This window comes from Haliotis cracherodii, unplaced genomic scaffold, assembly GCF_022045235.1.
Source record: "Haliotis cracherodii isolate W230 unplaced genomic scaffold, xgHalCrac1.p SCAF_12, whole genome shotgun sequence".
Taxonomy (NCBI): Eukaryota; Metazoa; Mollusca; class Gastropoda; order Lepetellida; family Haliotidae; genus Haliotis; species Haliotis cracherodii.
Genome location: NW_027266267.1, coordinates 43,411,089 through 43,429,021, shown reverse-complemented (window position 1 = coordinate 43,429,021; position 17,933 = coordinate 43,411,089). Strand labels below are relative to the sequence as shown.

Genomic DNA, 17,933 nt, shown 5'->3' with positions numbered 1-17,933 from the left:
GCTGCAAACGCAGCGAATGTAATGCTACTACGTCACAGCTGCCTCGGTAATTAAGGGCTGGAATGTTTTTGTGAAGGCAGTTAGAGCAGACGAATTTTCCCCCTCGCTGTATAATGACGGTCGCTAACCATATATGTGTATTTTTACTGTTTTTGGCTTGATGTGATTGTCCTTTGGTGAAAACAAATGTTCAATTGTGAAAGCAAACCCTTTTCCCCTGAACGTTAAAAGACAGCTGACTTTGTTTTTGTCTGAAATATGAACGTTTGGAGTCGTTTATATATTCGGAAATCCATATTATGGTTAATATTGATGATATAATATGGACAATGGTAAAATTCATTATCACAGTTTAAGTGCCATTCACAAATGTATGTAAATCTACTTTGTGATGAATGAAGCATGGCAATAAATGTATGCATCTGATTCTTCATTTGTTCTGTATTCTTTGACGAGAATGAGCTTGGTTAATGATGATCACTCTCACAGATTTTTTGATAAGAGGATAGGACTTTAACTGGAGAATAGTTATGAAAAATATATATATAAGTATAGGCGGTCTGTGAAACTTATACCTCATTGATTTGCTCATCGGGACTTGGAAATCATAGTCTGTCATTAAATTGATTCTAAAATATATGGTTTTGACTGTAGTACATCCTGACATCATAATATTATGTTGTAAACAACTTATCTTATCTTATGTTAAGTAAAACAATTATTGATAACTTCCTGAATTCCAATTGTTCAATGAACAGAATTATTCACAGCTCTGGCGTGAGACAACAATAAATTAGATGTTACCAAAGATTGTCCATTTTATGATCTTAGGCACATGTCGGCGCACTTACATGTGAGCCGTCTAGACGACTGTCTGTTTTGTAATTAAATGGCAGCTGCCATCCAGCCGAATACTTAATCTTGAGACCTATAAGTTGTCTCATAATTAACCAAAACATTTGCCCAAGAAACCAAACTCTAGCTCGCAAACACCCCTTACTCACCCCAATATCCCAAAGAATAACTAACTACCTCAATGAACACCAAACTCAAAATCTTAAACAAAACTGCAAAAAATCAAATATCTTCACCCCTAAACTCAAAATACCAAAATAGACACAATGCTAGCTAACCAAATAAATAAACAAACCGACCCAAACATAGCTAAAACCTCCACACTTGCATTCATACACGAAAATTGGCCAAATGGGTGTCACATATACACTGACGGATCTTCAGACCCGATCTCCAACCACACAGGCTTCGGAGTCCATACCACACAACCAGTTATATCCACACAATCTTACCGACTCCCTAACAACCAATTTATATTCACGGCCGAACTTATGGGCATGGCCTCAGCCCTGCATAACCAACAATCTAAAAACAACAATAAAATCCTAATTCTCACCGACTCCCTTAGTGGACTACAAGCCCTCCAAAACAAAAATACCAAAAAACGACCTTAATTAATCAACCAAATACTTAAAAGCTCCAACGACCTAACAAAAGCAGGCAAACAAATAACCTTCTTGTGGATCCCCGCCCACGTAGGAATTTACGGCAAAGCAGCTAAATTATCTCTTAAAATACCAAAAATAAGCCTAAACCTACCCATCTCCAAATCAGAAATTAAAAGTGTAAACAAACAAAAAATGGCATAATCAATATCAAAACTCAAATAGCCAAATAAAAAAAGTGGTCAGAAAACCACTTGCCGAACCTAAAATCCTACACCCCTCTAAAAAAATTGACAGATTAATTACAAAACTCCAAACAGGACACACGAACCTAAATAAGCACCTAAAAAAACTTAAAAGACACACCACAGGCAACTGCCCCCACTGCAAACAACCTGAAACCACAGAACACGCACTCAACCACTGCACCCACTACCAAACACACAGAACCACACTACAAACCACCCTCAATCTTAATAAGGTTCCTACTCTAGATGAAATACTAAACCCTCAAAATAAACTAGAAAACTTCAAGGCCCTAGGCGTCTTCCTATTCAAAACAGACCTAATTAAGCGGATCTAAAAACTAATTAATCTACCAATCCAAAATCCAATAAACATACAAACACCCACCTTACCCGGCTCCCTTAGTTCCCTCCTCCACACACCTCGGCATTTATTCCAAATTTAAAAATCTCAAAAATTCAATGTAAGGAACCCCTAAAAGCCCCCTCTTGGGTTGCACACACCACTTTCACCCATTTCGGAATACACTAAATGGTCCGGCCAGGCCCGTGTGCGAAATATGCTGCAGTCGGAAAGCGCACGTTAAATCTTCTATATCAGTCAGTAGTTGTCTCAGCACTACACAATCAGCAATCTAAAAAACAACAAAAAATCCTCATCCTAACCGACTCCCTCAGTGGACTACAAGCCCTCAAAAATAAAACACTAAAAACCACCCCAAACTAATAAATCAAATACTCAATAGCTCAAACAACTTAACTAGGGCAGATAAACAAATAGAGTTCATTTGGACCCCCGCCCACGTAGGAATCTTTGGAAATGAAAAGGCAGATAAAGCAGCATTATTATCCCTTTAACTCCCAGGAATAAGCTTAAACTTACCCAGCTCAAAATCAGAAATCAAAAGTCTCACTAAACAAAAAATCAACAAAAAATGGCAAAATATATACCAAAACTTAAATAGCCAAATCAGGAAAGTACCCCCAAAACCCCTAAATAAACCAAAAATACTACACCAATACAAAAAAATCGACAGAATAATTACTAAACTACAAACAGGCCACACCAAACTAAATAATCACCGTAAAATAGCTAATCTACACAAAACACGAAACTGCCCACATTGCAAACAACAAGAAACACCAGAACACGTATTCATTCACTGCACACACTACTGGCACATCAGTAAGTATAGTTACTTTTGGTATGGCTTTTATGTGTGATGTCTGTAAAGAGATAGTATGGACATGTTTGCAATATGGAAACATCTGTATATTTGTTGTGGTTATTGTTCTTGATTGTGCGTCTGTGTTATATATTGTTGGTTTGTTCTTACATGTCTGCATACATAATGTGGATGATGCTCATATGTTTGTTTGTGTGTATACGTTTATAAACATAACTGTTTGTGTACATATTGCACACAAACAATAACACATTTATTGTTAGACCCATGAATTTCCGGGTAGAGAATAGGTCTTCAGAAACCCATACTTGCCATAAAAGCCGACTTTGCATGTCGTGAGAGGCGACTAACGGGATCGGGTGACCAGGCTAAATGACTTAATTGATGTCACCATATCCAAAATGCGTAGATCGATGCTCATGATGTCAATCACTTGATTATCTGTTCCAGACTCGATTATTATAGATCGTCGTCATATAGCTTGAATATTGCTAAGTGCGGCGTTAAACAACATACAAACAAAAGCTAAAGTAAGTTAATGTTAGGTTGGTGCAAACATTAAGCATTAAAGAGGGTAAACGTTTTGTTCATTTTGGGATATAATGATTGAGGGTACTGTTCATATATGCATAAAACTGTGTATATAACGTGCAAGTACTGTTCACAAAGGCATACCTATCTATATAACCATTGCCTTTTTTCATAGCTTAATATGTGGATTTATAAACTGTGAGTTTCGTTCATACATGTGTCATTCTATGTGTCTTGTGAATTGTTTCTAAACATTTTATGCTAGTTAAGTATCAAAATAGAAATATAAAAAAATAAATATGGCAGAATGTACAAATTCATGACAATGCTGTGTTAGTTAGACCAAATGGCTAAAACGTAGCTTTCAACTAAATTCTGTTTCTGAAAAGAAAATGATATTCTGTGGTGATAAGCATTCATGTCATTGATTTTATCATTGTATGATGCATATTATTATGGGTTTCTTGGTAAATTAACACACCATGTGATAAACTTACGTCGTTTTGATTCCTAAGATGAAATATGTGTCTTGCATTCTTCTCAAAATTCTTTGATTCAGCACTCAGTAGGTGGCAGGTTAAAAGTTCCAAATCGTATTCAAAACTCAAACAGCCACCTTGTTCAATACATCTGACTTGGCACAACTTAAAGCCAATGTTCCCAATAGTGCCATAATTTAGAATCGTTGTGTCCCTTACAAAAATGTGGCATGGAACCTTCAAGCACGTTGACAATGTAATAACAGAATAAGCTGCTAATATCAGAAGCATGTTCCCACTGTCACCGAGACACTTCATCCTGGAGAGATCTTAGAGAAGCACAGGATGCACCACTCCGGACACAAATGTCCAGACGCTTCCTCTGACATATACCACCAATCTGACGATGAATATAGCCAATATGATATATATCACCACGTGACGTCCCACGCGTTGTCTATATCGCGTTTCAAGTCGTGCAGAACGACACTGTATACGACATGTAATGATTCAGTATAGACTAAACCTATAAAATATTTATCTTTCGTCTTGAAAATAGCAATGAAATGTCACATAAAATATCAATCAAATGATAAGAACAAATATGTATTCAACAGAATTATAATAATTATTTACTGAATGACATATATCTTTCCCATGATATTCGAGAATGATTATCATCAGGTAACGTGAAGAATGTGGTGACTATTATTGTGTTACCTCTCGACTTCCAAATTGAAACAATAAGAAAATCTAGAAATGTATGCGCCAAAAACATTCAATAAGAAAACAACACATATCAAGGAAACGAATACAATTAGTACTGTCTGGAACTTTCCAGTGGCTGGTTTGGTTGTATATTTATAGTGGAACAAGAACGTGTTTACGTATCTCTCACACATTTCGTGTCTTACGTTTTTCTTCGCTTAGGTACCAGGTTTCTGGAGAACATCGGTCATCATCCCTGATTTCCCTGCCTAGCCCCTACCGGAAGCTTGGCCGTTGTCGACGCTGAGTGAATATATCTTTTTGTCACTGACTTATCCTATCACCACTGTATTTTTGTATTTGATACTGACCACTGCCATCAAATTATATATTGCCATTGAATATATATTGTACTCCCACAATATTGTGTACTGCCATTGTAATTGCTGTGCAATAATTTGTATTGATGTGTAAACCTAGTTAATTTTTGTAATACACGTGTTGATTGTATACCGCTTGTTGGTTATCCACACTGGGTTCTTTTACTTACATATTTCTGGATTAACATATTGTTTCAATTTGGGAATTGACATGTAACATTGTGCAATCTACACATACCGAAAACCATGTGGGAATAGTATCCTACTGACGCATGTTGCCCAATCTTGGTGTTTTCCATCAATTTATACTTTCTCACATTCTTTTGCATTGATGAGGGTGCCTCTGATGTGGCGATCTCAAGAGACGAAGCCAGTACCTGGTGAGGCTGTTTACATTGAAGTGCTTACAGTGTTCGGTCCTTTCTAAACACGATGACTTTACTTTGATACTTCTAAATTGATATCCAAACCTCACATTATAGAACAGTCTTGAAGTTTATTTAATCTTCATTGTAACTTGACAACATTATCAGCTATCCCGTGAAGATTCCGGGTAAGAATTGGTCTTCAGCATCCCATGTTTGTTGTAAGAGGCGACTAACGAGATAGAGTGGGCGAGCCAAATCCATCAAATCAATATTATATTTTGGGGAGAGAAACTAGAACAAGTTGATCATTTCATACTTTGGTATAAACTTTCACAGAAATCATCAACAGCAAACGCAACAGAATCAACGAACTGCCTAATGAAAAGAGCACGAAACGTGAACCGACCATGACATTGCCTACATGTATTGAAAGCTTTTGATGTGATGGTAGAACCAATCCTTCTCTACTGTTCCGAAATATGGGGTTTTGCTAATTTAGAAATAATGGTGAAAGTGCACCTGAAATTAAACAAGGGTAACTGGTCTGAGGAAATAAACATGGTTAATGGTTTATGTGGAACTTGACGAATATATGACTTGTGTCAAATCGGTGAATGATGAAGAAGGTAGCTGTATATAACAGTGACTGATTCGTCATTGATAACACGTATTAAACATTTATCTCTTTTCTTGGAAATATATGGAAAGCCAATCCAACGTCAGCTGAAAATGAGACTTTATCTGATTGTAATGATTTACTAAAACTGAATTTGAAATATGTGGATTGGTGATTTTATTGTATCTCTGTGACTTGACTAGTTTGCGATTGTTTTTGTCGTTGTAAGAACAGTTAAAAGAAAAGTGTTTCTACTAGGTACCATTACACATAAAGACGATTAAAATGTTTACCATTCGGCCACATAGACACACAGAAAAGTTTTAACCGGCACATATTTTCAGCCAAAACACATATCCTCACGTCATACAAAACGTAGATGCGAGAAAGTCATACAGTTCGATGTTCTTTTTTTGTTTTGCTATCAACGTTGCTGTATCATCTTTGTTGGTCCTGGCGTTAATGTCCAGAAGGTCCTTTGAAATAATAAACTTCACCATGTCTAGATTCCCCTTCTGACAGACCAAGTGAAGGATGTTCTTGCCTTGTTTTGTCACCATTGACATATTACCCCCTCTGCTCAGAACGAAATCAAACACATCTCTGTGTCCCATCATTGCTGACAACACCAGTGGTGTCTTCCAATACCGTTTTCTGCTGTTGATATCTACAGCGTTCTGAGAGACAACGCATTTAACAATGTCCAAATGTCCCCCAATACACGCCGCATGAAGGATGTTGGTACGTCCAGTTGCCATCAGTGACACATTACACCCTTCACTCTAGATATTGCAAATTGTATACAAATATCTAAAATAAATAACCAGAGTTTGATTGTCGTCTGTATCACAATCTGTATGTGTGGTTGGTCATCAGGTGGTCATACTTGCTGACTTGGTTGACAGTGTGGTGTCATACCCCGATGACGTGGATCATTTCCTATAATTCTGTTCACTGGATTGACTGATGATCCACGAAATTGGACCTGCATCAACCAAGACAGCGAGCCTGACCACCCGATCCCGTTAGTCGTCTTTCACGACAAGCATAGTCGCCTTTTACGGCAAGCATGGGTTGCTGAAGACCTATTCCACCCCGGATCGTCATAGTGATCAATTGATATCACATTTATCACGACCCATGGAATATGTTACGGCAAATTATCGAGACGAGTTGACTAACATAACTTTTGTGAATGATGAGGCTGTAATACAAATTGCTTTTCTGGATCGTGGCTCCAAACATTGGGACATGATTTGACTACGCAGGGGCTATTCAGAGCCCTTGATCAGAAGTATGATTTGGTTGGTTTGTTGTTTAACGCCGCACTCAGCAATATTCCAGCTATATGACGGCAGTCTGTAAATAATCAAGTCTGGACCAGACAATGCAGTGATTAATATCATGAGCATCGATCCACGCAATTGGGAGCGATGACATGCATCAACCAAGTCAGCGAGCCTGACAGAAGTATGAAAAACTGCATGATTATATGCTTCTGGTATTGTTGATACACGCATATGTCTGTATAGATATCTGTATTTTATTGTAGGTACAGTTCTTGTGTGTGTACCTGATTACATAAGCTTTTATATGTATGTATATGCCACAGTCAATGTCAATAATCAGGTAATATGTATATTGGCTAAAAATGTCAGTCATTTTGTAAATTGACATATTCACTCAGGCAATAAACATGTTGACTGGAAGTTTCGATCAATATGCCAATTACCTGAAAAATGAGACTGGATTTTACACAGATTGACTGAAATGAATTCCTCAAGAGACTCCTTAATCTCTTCATGTAGTAGGATCTACTTTGACCTTATGATCATCAAAGGAACTCGTCTAAGTATGCAGTTCACACAATATATTGGAAGCAATCAAATGTCACCTTCTGCAGGCAAGGGAGGACTGCTGACTATAATGTCCAACTCTCACTCTTGTCGAACTAGGCTAGAATTTCGTGGCTTAATTATAGCGTCATCAGTTGCTAATACGAGTTATGTATTATATGTCAGATTCAATCCCTCATATCTCGTGCATGAAAAGATTTGGAAAATATATTTGTCGACGGCCAGTTGACGGCACACATGCTTAGCAAATCCTACAATCGCCTTAACCATCCATGCAAGTTGCCGTGTTGTTAAGGATTCAGATGTCGATTTTGTTACACAGTTTTGAGTGAACTTTGTGCAGATTCGTTAGGCTAGCCAAAATTCGGAAGTTCCAGCATAGTTTGGAAAGGGTGGAAACTAGAATTGTATAGTCAGAAAACTCCCTTGACGCGTGAAGATGTCTGATGTTAATACAAAAAAAATGTCAATACATCAAAAAATTATTTTTGTTTTTGTAATAAATATAAAGTGAAACAAATTTGAAGCCCAAAAGTTGATTAGACAAATAATAGGTAGTAGTGTCCTGAAGCAGTCTCCTTATCAAAGCAAATAACCTGATTTTAAACCAGATAATTAAAATGGTTATTTGTCAAAACAATAGGTGATTGTGACCTGTAAGATACAATGGACCACAATCAACTGTTGCAATGGCGGCTTCAACTGAAGGGCTGTTAATAAAGTGCCTGGTGTCACCTAATCATGAAGAACGACACTGTATAAGACATGAACTGATTCTCTACAGACCATACCTGTAAAGTATTTATCTGTCGTCTTAAAACTAGCAATGAAATGTCAGATAACACATCAATCAAATGAAAAGAACAAATCAATATAAAAACAGAATGATAATAATAATTTACTGAATGATATATATCATTCCTTAAATGATTATCATCAGGCCGTGTCAAGAACGTGGTGAACCAAGTCAAACTGCGTCATCTGTTAGATCTAAGCATAAACATTGAGATAAACAAACTATTTTCCACAGGGCAAGGGGTTGACTTCAATTTTCCAGTTGTTACATTCCCTTTTTTGTCAAGCAATCTGGATGCAGCCCGAGCCTTTGGTGTCTACATTTCACAATTCTGGAGGTCCCATCGAGCCTGCCCTTAGAGTGTGTTTTACACGTTTTAGATTAGGTTTGAACAATTTAGTATGTAATACGGGTCGTTTTTCCTCAGTTTAAAAAAATATGCGTTTTGTCCTTTTTGGGCAACAAAAGAATACTATCCTATACATTAATTATGGTTTACGACTTCGCAACCGTCTTTGTACAAATGATGTAACAGTTTAATTATTCTTTAGGTTATTTGCCTTCATTAATCAAATGTACACGTACACATCTCTGTGCATATAAGTCGGTTCCAAATTAAAATATGAGATATCTATTCTACAGTGGGACTACATCAAATTTAAAAGCACAGTAGGTTGATCTCCTAATTAGACATCATTTAAAGGTCATTAGCCATTTGGCCTAATAATTGGGCACCATCTTCCTGAGTTAAAGACAATTGAAGAATGTAGAGATGCCCTTCTCTTTCCATAGACTGGATCAATGTCACAGATGACCTTATATGTTCCTTTATGATCATATCTGTGTCAGTCAGTTCTGACTGAGAAAAGTAGATGGACATTTGAGTGAATGAGTGAGTTAATATTTAAAGTCACATTGGCATTGTTTCAACCATATCGTGACTTGAGCAAGTTATGCATTTATATAATATCTTAAGACCTGTCGTCGCAGGACAGTATAACAACTAGCAAAATATCACACATTCTAATTGTAAAACTAGTTTTAGAACAATAAAAATATTAAATTATAACACACGACACAATATAAAAACGGGCTATAGATAGTCAGCAACTGAATGCAGACCACCATACTGGGGCCCATGGGGACTTACAGTACCTTTGCTACCTGCATGGACCCCAGCAGGATTTACAAGATGGACATTTGAAGTTAAGTGAGTATTTATTTCCATTATTATAATAACATTATGCTTCACATGGTATGTTTCTATAATATATATATACAACAGCAAGTTAACGATGAATATGAGACTCACAGAACAGTTTAATCTGGTACAAATTTTCTATCCAAAAGGAAATTGGAAACACATTTCAAACTATTCACACACATCATACCAAACATGGATAATCGTACAAATGAAGGCACCTATAGACCACCATGCGACACGAGAAAGTTATGCACTTCACTGTTCTTTCTTCGTTTCACAATCGACGCTGCTGTGTTTCCTTATTTGGTCCTGGCGTTAATGTTCAGAATGTTCTTTGAAACGATATACTTAACCATGTCTAGAGTTCCCTTAGTACAGACCAAGTGAAGGATGTTCTCGTCTTTATAAGTCACCATTGACATATTACCTCCTCTTCTCAATATGAAGTCAAACACTTCTCTAGGTGCCCGCTGTGCTGAGAGCATCAATGTTGTCTTCCCATTCCAACGTCTGCTATTGATGTCTACAAAATCCTGAGAGACAACGTATTTAACCATCTCCAAATGTCCCCCAATGCAAGCCGCATGAAGGATGTTGGTTTCTTTCTTTGCCGTCAGTGACACATTACACCCTTTACTTATAAGCAAGTCTTACATTTCTCTGTTTCCCAGTCTTGCTGCCACCATCACTGATGTCCATCCGCGTTGTCCTCTTCTGTTGATGTGTACCTTGTTCAGTGAGAGGACATATTTCACCATCTCCATCTGTCCCCCAGCACAGGTATAATGTAGGATGTTGTTACCACGCTTATTTCTCAATGACACATCAGCTCCTTTACTTACAAGAACGGCAAACACATTTCTCTAACTCCTGTTTGCTGCCATCATCACAGATGTCCTGTTGCACTTCGTTCTACTGTTGATGTCAACGATATTATGTGAAAAGATATACTTGACCATCGCCACATGTCCTATACAAGTGGCTATGTGAAGAATGTTGTAACCATGATCTTCAACAAGTGACACATTACTTCCTGCATTTATGAGAAGTTTATTGACGTCCTTATGTCCTACGCATGCTGCCGCCATCACCGGTGTCCTTTCCCGCCTGTCCCTGCTGTTGACATCCAGCTGCCCCCCAGACAAGATACGTCTCACCATGTTCAGGTTCCCCTCCAAGCATGCATCGTGAAGTTGGTTGTCCATTGACCTGCCCTCCTGGTCACATGGTTTATCTGGTATGTATCTTTCAGGAGAGAACTGCTTTCCACCTGTATATATTGGAAAGTTGATATAAATATCTGAACAAAATAGCCAGCGTTTGATTGTTGTTTATATCACAATTTGTCTGTGTGGTTAATGATAAGATGACTTGGTTGACAGCGTGGAATCGACCCCCGACGACATGACTAATTTCTCATGATACTGATCACATGATTGTCAGGTCCAGAACCGATGTGTTACAGGCCGCCTTTGTGTGGCAGGAAACTCCTTGATGCGGAGTTCAACAAACAAACACTAACTTTTTTCTGAAAAATTGTGTGAGTGGCGGTTGCTACCAGTAGAGCTTTTTCCCTTTTGACGAACGCCGGGTGTCATCACAATTTTTCAGTTATCCATCATTTCAACTTTATTGATATTTGCTTTTTACGACCCATGGAATCTGTTTTGACATAAAAGAGACGAGTGTACTAAAACAGTTTCTGTGGACAATAGTTTTCTTTCGGGAAACTTTTCATTGAAATTTAGAAATTGTTTTGGCATGTGATTTCTTATTTGATGTATTCTTTATTTTGAGGAGCATCTGCCTCAATCATTCTCATCAAAATGATGCAATTACCTGTAACACAAACCGTTTGTCCAGATCGAGCCTTCAAACATCGAGACGTGACACTGCAAGACTTGGCTACACAAGGGCCAGTTGGAACCTTTAGTCAGAAGTAAGAAAAAGTATATGATTATAATGTATGTGTGTTCTATATGCAACGGGTTTTGTTTGTTGTTTCACGCCGCACTCAGCAATATTCCAGCTATATGACGGCGGTCTATAAATAATCGAGTCTGGACCAGACCATCCAGTGACTGACATCATGAGCATCGATCTACCCATTTTGGATATGGTGACATGCATCAACCAAGTCAGTGAGCCTGACGACCCGATCCCATTAGTCGCCTCTTGCGACAAGCATAGTCGCCTTTTACAGCAAGGATGTGTTGCTGGCACAAGAGTATGTATAGTTACTTTGGGTATGGCTTTTATGTGTGATGTCTGTAAAGAGATAGTATGGACATGTTTGCAATATGGAAACATCTGTATATTTATTGTGGTTATTGTTCATGTTTGTGCGTCTGTGTATATATTGTTGGTTTTGTACTTACATGTCTGCATACATAATGTGGATGATGCTCATATGTTTGTGTGTGTGTATACGTTTATAAACATTACTGTTATAACGTAGCTTTCAGCTAAATTTCTGAAAAGAAAATGATATTCTGTAATAAGCATTCATGTAATTGATTTTATCATACTATTGTATGATGCAGATTATTAAGGGTTTCTTGTTAAATTAACACACCATGTGATACACTTACGTCAGTTAGATTCCTAAGACGAAATATGTGTCTTGCATTCTCCTCAAAATTCTATGATTCAGCACTCAGTAGGTGGCAGGTTAAATGTTCCAAATCGTATTCAAAACTCAAACAGCCACCTTGTTCAATACATTTGACTTGGCACAACTTAAAGCCAATGTTCCCAATAGTGACATAATTTCGAATCGTTGTGTCCCTTTCAAAGAAGCGCATGGAATATTCAAGCACGTTGACGATGTAATAACAGAATAAGCTGCTACTATCAGAAGCATGTTCCCACAGTCACCGAGACACTTCATCCTGAAGAAATCTGAGAGAAGCACAGGATGCAGAGACTGATTTCACCACAGCTGACAAAAAATGTCCAGATACTTCCACTGGCTGATAGGACTGCGCCAGGTGACGTCCCAAGGTGACGTCCTGTGTCAAGTCGTGAAGAACCAAAATGAAGTACTCATGAATAGATTAATACAGTATCTATTTCTAGTCTTGGACAAAATCAGAAAGCATCAGTCAAATGGTAAGAAAAAATCAGTGATTAACAAAATGATAATTATGATTTTCTGGATCAGTGTGTCGCCAAATATTTGAGACTGGATATCTCTGGCGTTGACCAAGTGAGTCGCATTCTACATGACTAGTCTACAGAACTAATGACGAATAGGGTTCAACCTTGGATATGCATTGAAGATCTGAAATGAAAATAATGATTTGGATGCCACAACAGATAATCTCAGTTCCAATTACTTGTCATGTTAATGATAAATGTTTTTTACCAGTCACAGTGATAAGTACAGCGTATGATTTGAGGATGCTCTTGAATAGATGACACCTGTCGAAACATTCATTTTAAACTGTTGGCGGAAGATAATACGTCAACTATTTCTTTGTCAACGTCTTCATCTTAGCAGCTTTTCATGTAATGGCTATTCCTGCTGGTGATATATTTTCGATACATTTTATATGTCAAATAGTGTATAATGTAGAGTTAAGTTACACACTGACACCACTAATATCACAAGGCCAAGGAAGACTAGACCAACCTAGGGCTTAGGCCCCGCTACCCGAAAGAAGTATTGGGTTAGAGCACGACCAGGTCGCCCATGTAACAAGGATCAGTTGGCACAGGCCTTCTGAGAAGAATGGTCCACTGAGATACCATCAATAAGTACCATCTTTCAACATCGTCTGGTATGATGCAGTCGGGAATCAAACCCCGGGGCTTCCGCTCTGCGGGCAGACGCTCGACCAGACAGTCAGACAGACAATCCTCAGTTCAGGTAATTGTAATAAACTGTTTATATACAATAGGCCTTGGTGATTTGCATCCCAGTCAGCAGCTGTTTCATACAGTTGGACGATTGGAGTCAATAACCTTGTCCAACTATACGACTTGCATGATATGGCCTCTTGAAATGAGATAATATTTTCTCAAGTAGTTGGAGGCTAATTTTTGGTTTGCACAAAATTGTGACCTGTGCGTCATTTGTTTTCATGCGTGTTGATCCTTGGAAATATTTCCTAACATTATCTTTTCATTTAACTGAACATTTTCAAAGTAGGGTTGCATTCGTGATGTATTCTCGATGAAGGTGTCAGCTTTTTATGAAACAAAAATGATAAATCATTACATTTCCATCAATTACTTGTTAAAATATAGTGTTGCAAGATGCTAACGCTTGTTGAAACGTACTTTTCGCCCGCCTGGATGTGACATTATCATTACTTGTGAGTGAGTGCGTGAGTTATGGTTAACGTGGCTGATAACATTATTCCAGTTATATCACGGTGTGTCAGCTTAATGCTAGAGGAAAGCTCGAAGTGATGCAGGTCTATAAGTACTATAAGTGGGGCCCTATTCTGCCCCCGAAATCCCACGTTTTACTGACGGAAAGATCTTTTACATGGATCAGTGCTGTTCAAGTATAAGCTATAATTATTCGGTTGTTTCTATATTACGTTTCGTTGACCGCATTCACCATGTCATCAGCAGAAGCGGCACCATGTCAACAATCTCCTGTTCCGTCCATCTGATATCACCTTATGTGAACTGTGTTTTCGTTTGTATTGGCCTTATACGGCCTTATACGGGGGGTCATCGTCTGGTCTTTTTGTCTGTCCGTCCCTCCAGCCGTCCGGAGCATAACCTGAAAACCATGAAATATTTTTCTCCCAAATATGATACATTTATTAAACAGGGGCTGAAGTGGCATTTTGCTATTTAGGCAGTTTGCAGAATTTCCATGGAAACAACCTGGACGTATTAGCTGAAAATAGGTAGGTGTCGCTTCCGAAGCAAAACTTAAAACATCATAACTTGGTTCATGTATTAATCAGGGACTGAAGTGGTGCCTGTTGCTTTTTAGGAATATTTTCCATGGCAACAAGTTTGACTTTGACTCTGTTCACACTGGTGTGTTTGTCCGAATCATATCTCGATAATGATTAGATATTATTTCATGAGACTTTGCACACATAAAGACAAGGTTGTCAACTGGTGCTATTTAAGGATTTTCATATTTTTTTATGTTTTACCCTTCATTTGGCAACATAGTTTGACTTGCACACTGTTCATATGTGTATGTTTGTCCAGACCATATCTCTGAAACTAAAAGGTAATCTTTCATGACACCTTGACCACACAAAAACAAGGTTGTCAAATGGTGCCATTTGCTATTTAGAGACTATTTGCATTTATATGTTTTTGATAACTCAATAACCACTCATGTATACGGCGCCGTGCACATTACCACGTGCCATCATCAAGCCAAGTGGACGGTAAGGGGTAAAAAAAGGCCATGAACAATCTAAAAAAATATACATAGAAGTACTGCATATTGTAATGTTTCACACTCGTCCATGCACAGGAAATATTCACCGCTGATGTAATATGCGCCTGTTCATGTGACACAGAGGTCATGTTCTGTCTCGTTTTATAGGCATTAAGGGACATCCGTAAAAAATATTTTCTCAATTGATTTAAAAGAAAAGAAACATAGTAAATGAAAGTGCAGTAGATTATCGTTCTCAGCTACTGACAACTTCTACAAAACCATGAGGCATGGTTTTCAGTCACATATGCATGATTACACAACAGTCATGTTTGGTCTCACTTTCTCAGCAGCAGCGGCCATCTGATTTTTGTGCTCCCTATGTCTTTTATGATAAAGCATCCTGTCTCGACTGATCTAAAAAACAAAGCAAAAATGAATAATAATGAATGTGCAATCGATTATAATTCTCAGCTTCCTGGGGGTTAACACAAGAGAAGCTTGAAGGTTTATGGACACACGACCATCTCACTTGTGCCTAATTTGTGATTCTTAGACATATTGTGAACAAAGCAGACACTATATCGACGTTTTGTTGGACAGAACTGAAGCCCAAGAAACTTTCAGTCCAGCTGGTCAAATTGGTCACCCACCCACTTCATCGACCAACTCCTCTTGCCATTTCCTGGCTTGATAACCAGGTTTGTGACCCGATACAATACACAGGATCATATGCCACCATTAACAGGTTTTCTGTTGCCACAGGTGAGATTGGCGGGCGGAACTCGTAGGCTTGCCCTTTTTGAGAAAACCAGGTGTCATTGATCCCCAATGATCCATTTATATAATTTTCACTACTATTTTATCTTTGATGGCAAATGGAATCTGTCGAGACTGGTCACTCTGTGGCGTTGATGCACTTATGTAAAACGTTTCCAGTGTGAAATGTGATTATTTGAAATTCTACCATGACATTGCTAAATGCTTGATTCTGATTGGATAAAAAGTGGTTTCCTTTTGGCTTTGGAAACCACTTTCAAATATATTAAGCGCTCGGTTCCAAATTATAATTAGAGGTATCTACACTACATTGGGACAATATCAAATTTCAAAACACAGTAGGTTTATGTCCTAATCATCAAATGGATTGAAACAATATGTCACATGGCCTCTAATGTTGATGTTTAAATTTACTTTGCATCTTTATTTTCTTACTTTCTCATTTGTAACACCTTTGTTTCTAAACATAATTATTGATGACTATAGCACGATGAAGCAGCTTGACTAACCAGCAATATTTTCGATCCCTACTTTGTTCTTTTTGCAATGTTGAAATCTCGTCTGGGTGCGCACCTGATATTGTTTAATAGCAAAATGTGTCAACTGATATCACAGAAATATCACGTGCCGCCAAAAAATACACGACATGAACACAAGTTGTTATTGTGTTATCTAAAATAGCTACGAGATAAATCGTAAAGAACAATGAAGAACGAAGCGTGGCTTATTCCTCGCCCTTTCTTGAGATTCGAACATGAACTCGCAGCTTGACGTCGTATATTGGACGACGTTATTTTTGAGAGAGAACTGTCTAGTGAGTTGTTCCCCATAGCTGGGCAAGGCAGACAAACGCGATGGCCGAACGATCGCATCCAAAAGCGGTAGAAATATGACAATCGGTTGTGGGGAAATACCTACCTGTGCATAGAATGGACTTGTCCAACAGACATAAAGAATTCATCTTCACCTAAAAGATTCGTGTCGATAGATGACATCTTCATGTTTCAAAGTTGTATTCAATACTCAAACAGGCACCTTTTTTAAGTACTTCTAATTTGGAACAGCTTGAGTCCAGCGTTCTTGACAGTGATAGATGTCAATTATGGCATAAGGTCTCATGTTTATTGCTACACATGGGGGGAAAAACGGTGAATGTGAGGAGCATGTTGGTACATTGACCGAGACACAGCAGTATCATCTCGACGTGTTTGTAAAGGAGCACTTGATCCAGAGACTGTTTACATAAAAACAAAGACAACTGTCCACACACATCCACTAACAACTGTCATCAGAAACTGAAACCAAGCTAAGGATCAATATCACATGTCTGCCAAATAGATGAATGGTGAAGAATGGGGTCATATATGACAGGGACCGATCCTTCATTGACAAAGTGCATAAAACATTTATCTCTCCTCCGCATATATCGAAAACCAATCCAACGACTGCTGGGAAAAGTATTTATCAGATAATGAAGATTTACTGAATCTGAATTTGATGATGGGGGAAGGCGATTTCATTGTCTCCCTTTGACTTTAAATAGTTTTCGATCGTTGTTATTAATGTTTTAAATGCAGTTAAAAGAAACGTGTTTCTAACAGTTATCGTTACAAATAAGGAAGATTGTAATGTTTACCATTCTGCCATATGGATTTACTCAAAACATGATTCTGAAACATATTTTCATTCGAAATAGAATTTCCAAACACATTTCAAACTCATATCCTGACGTCATACCAAATGTGGACGACGGTACAACAGAAGTAACCTATAGACATCCATGATATGAGAAAGTCTTACACTTCACTGTTGTCTCTTCGTTTTGCTATCAACACTCCTGTGTCTGTTGATCCTGATCAGGGTCCTCCTTGTGAGCCATTGTGAAGAATGATGTAACCGTGATCGGCAACAAGTGACACATTACCTCCTGTATTCATAAAACTATTCATTACCACGCCCCC

At 38.1% G+C, this 17,933-nt stretch overlaps 1 protein-coding gene across 1 annotated transcript in view; it reads right to left on the bottom strand.

Moving 5' to 3' along the window:
- LOC139457425 (ankyrin repeat domain-containing protein 17-like) overlaps nt 1–17,933 on the bottom strand; it is a 114,688-nt gene that overhangs the window by 30,076 nt on the left and 66,679 nt on the right. The window contains exons 9-11 of the mRNA XM_071238825.1: nt 10,904–11,100; nt 10,485–10,544; nt 5,229–5,376 (exon numbers count right to left, since the gene is read on the bottom strand). Of these exons, the coding sequence (XP_071094926.1) occupies nt 5,229–5,376; nt 10,485–10,544; nt 10,904–11,100 (405 nt within the window). The remainder of the gene's footprint in view (nt 1–5,228; nt 5,377–10,484; nt 10,545–10,903; nt 11,101–17,933) is intronic.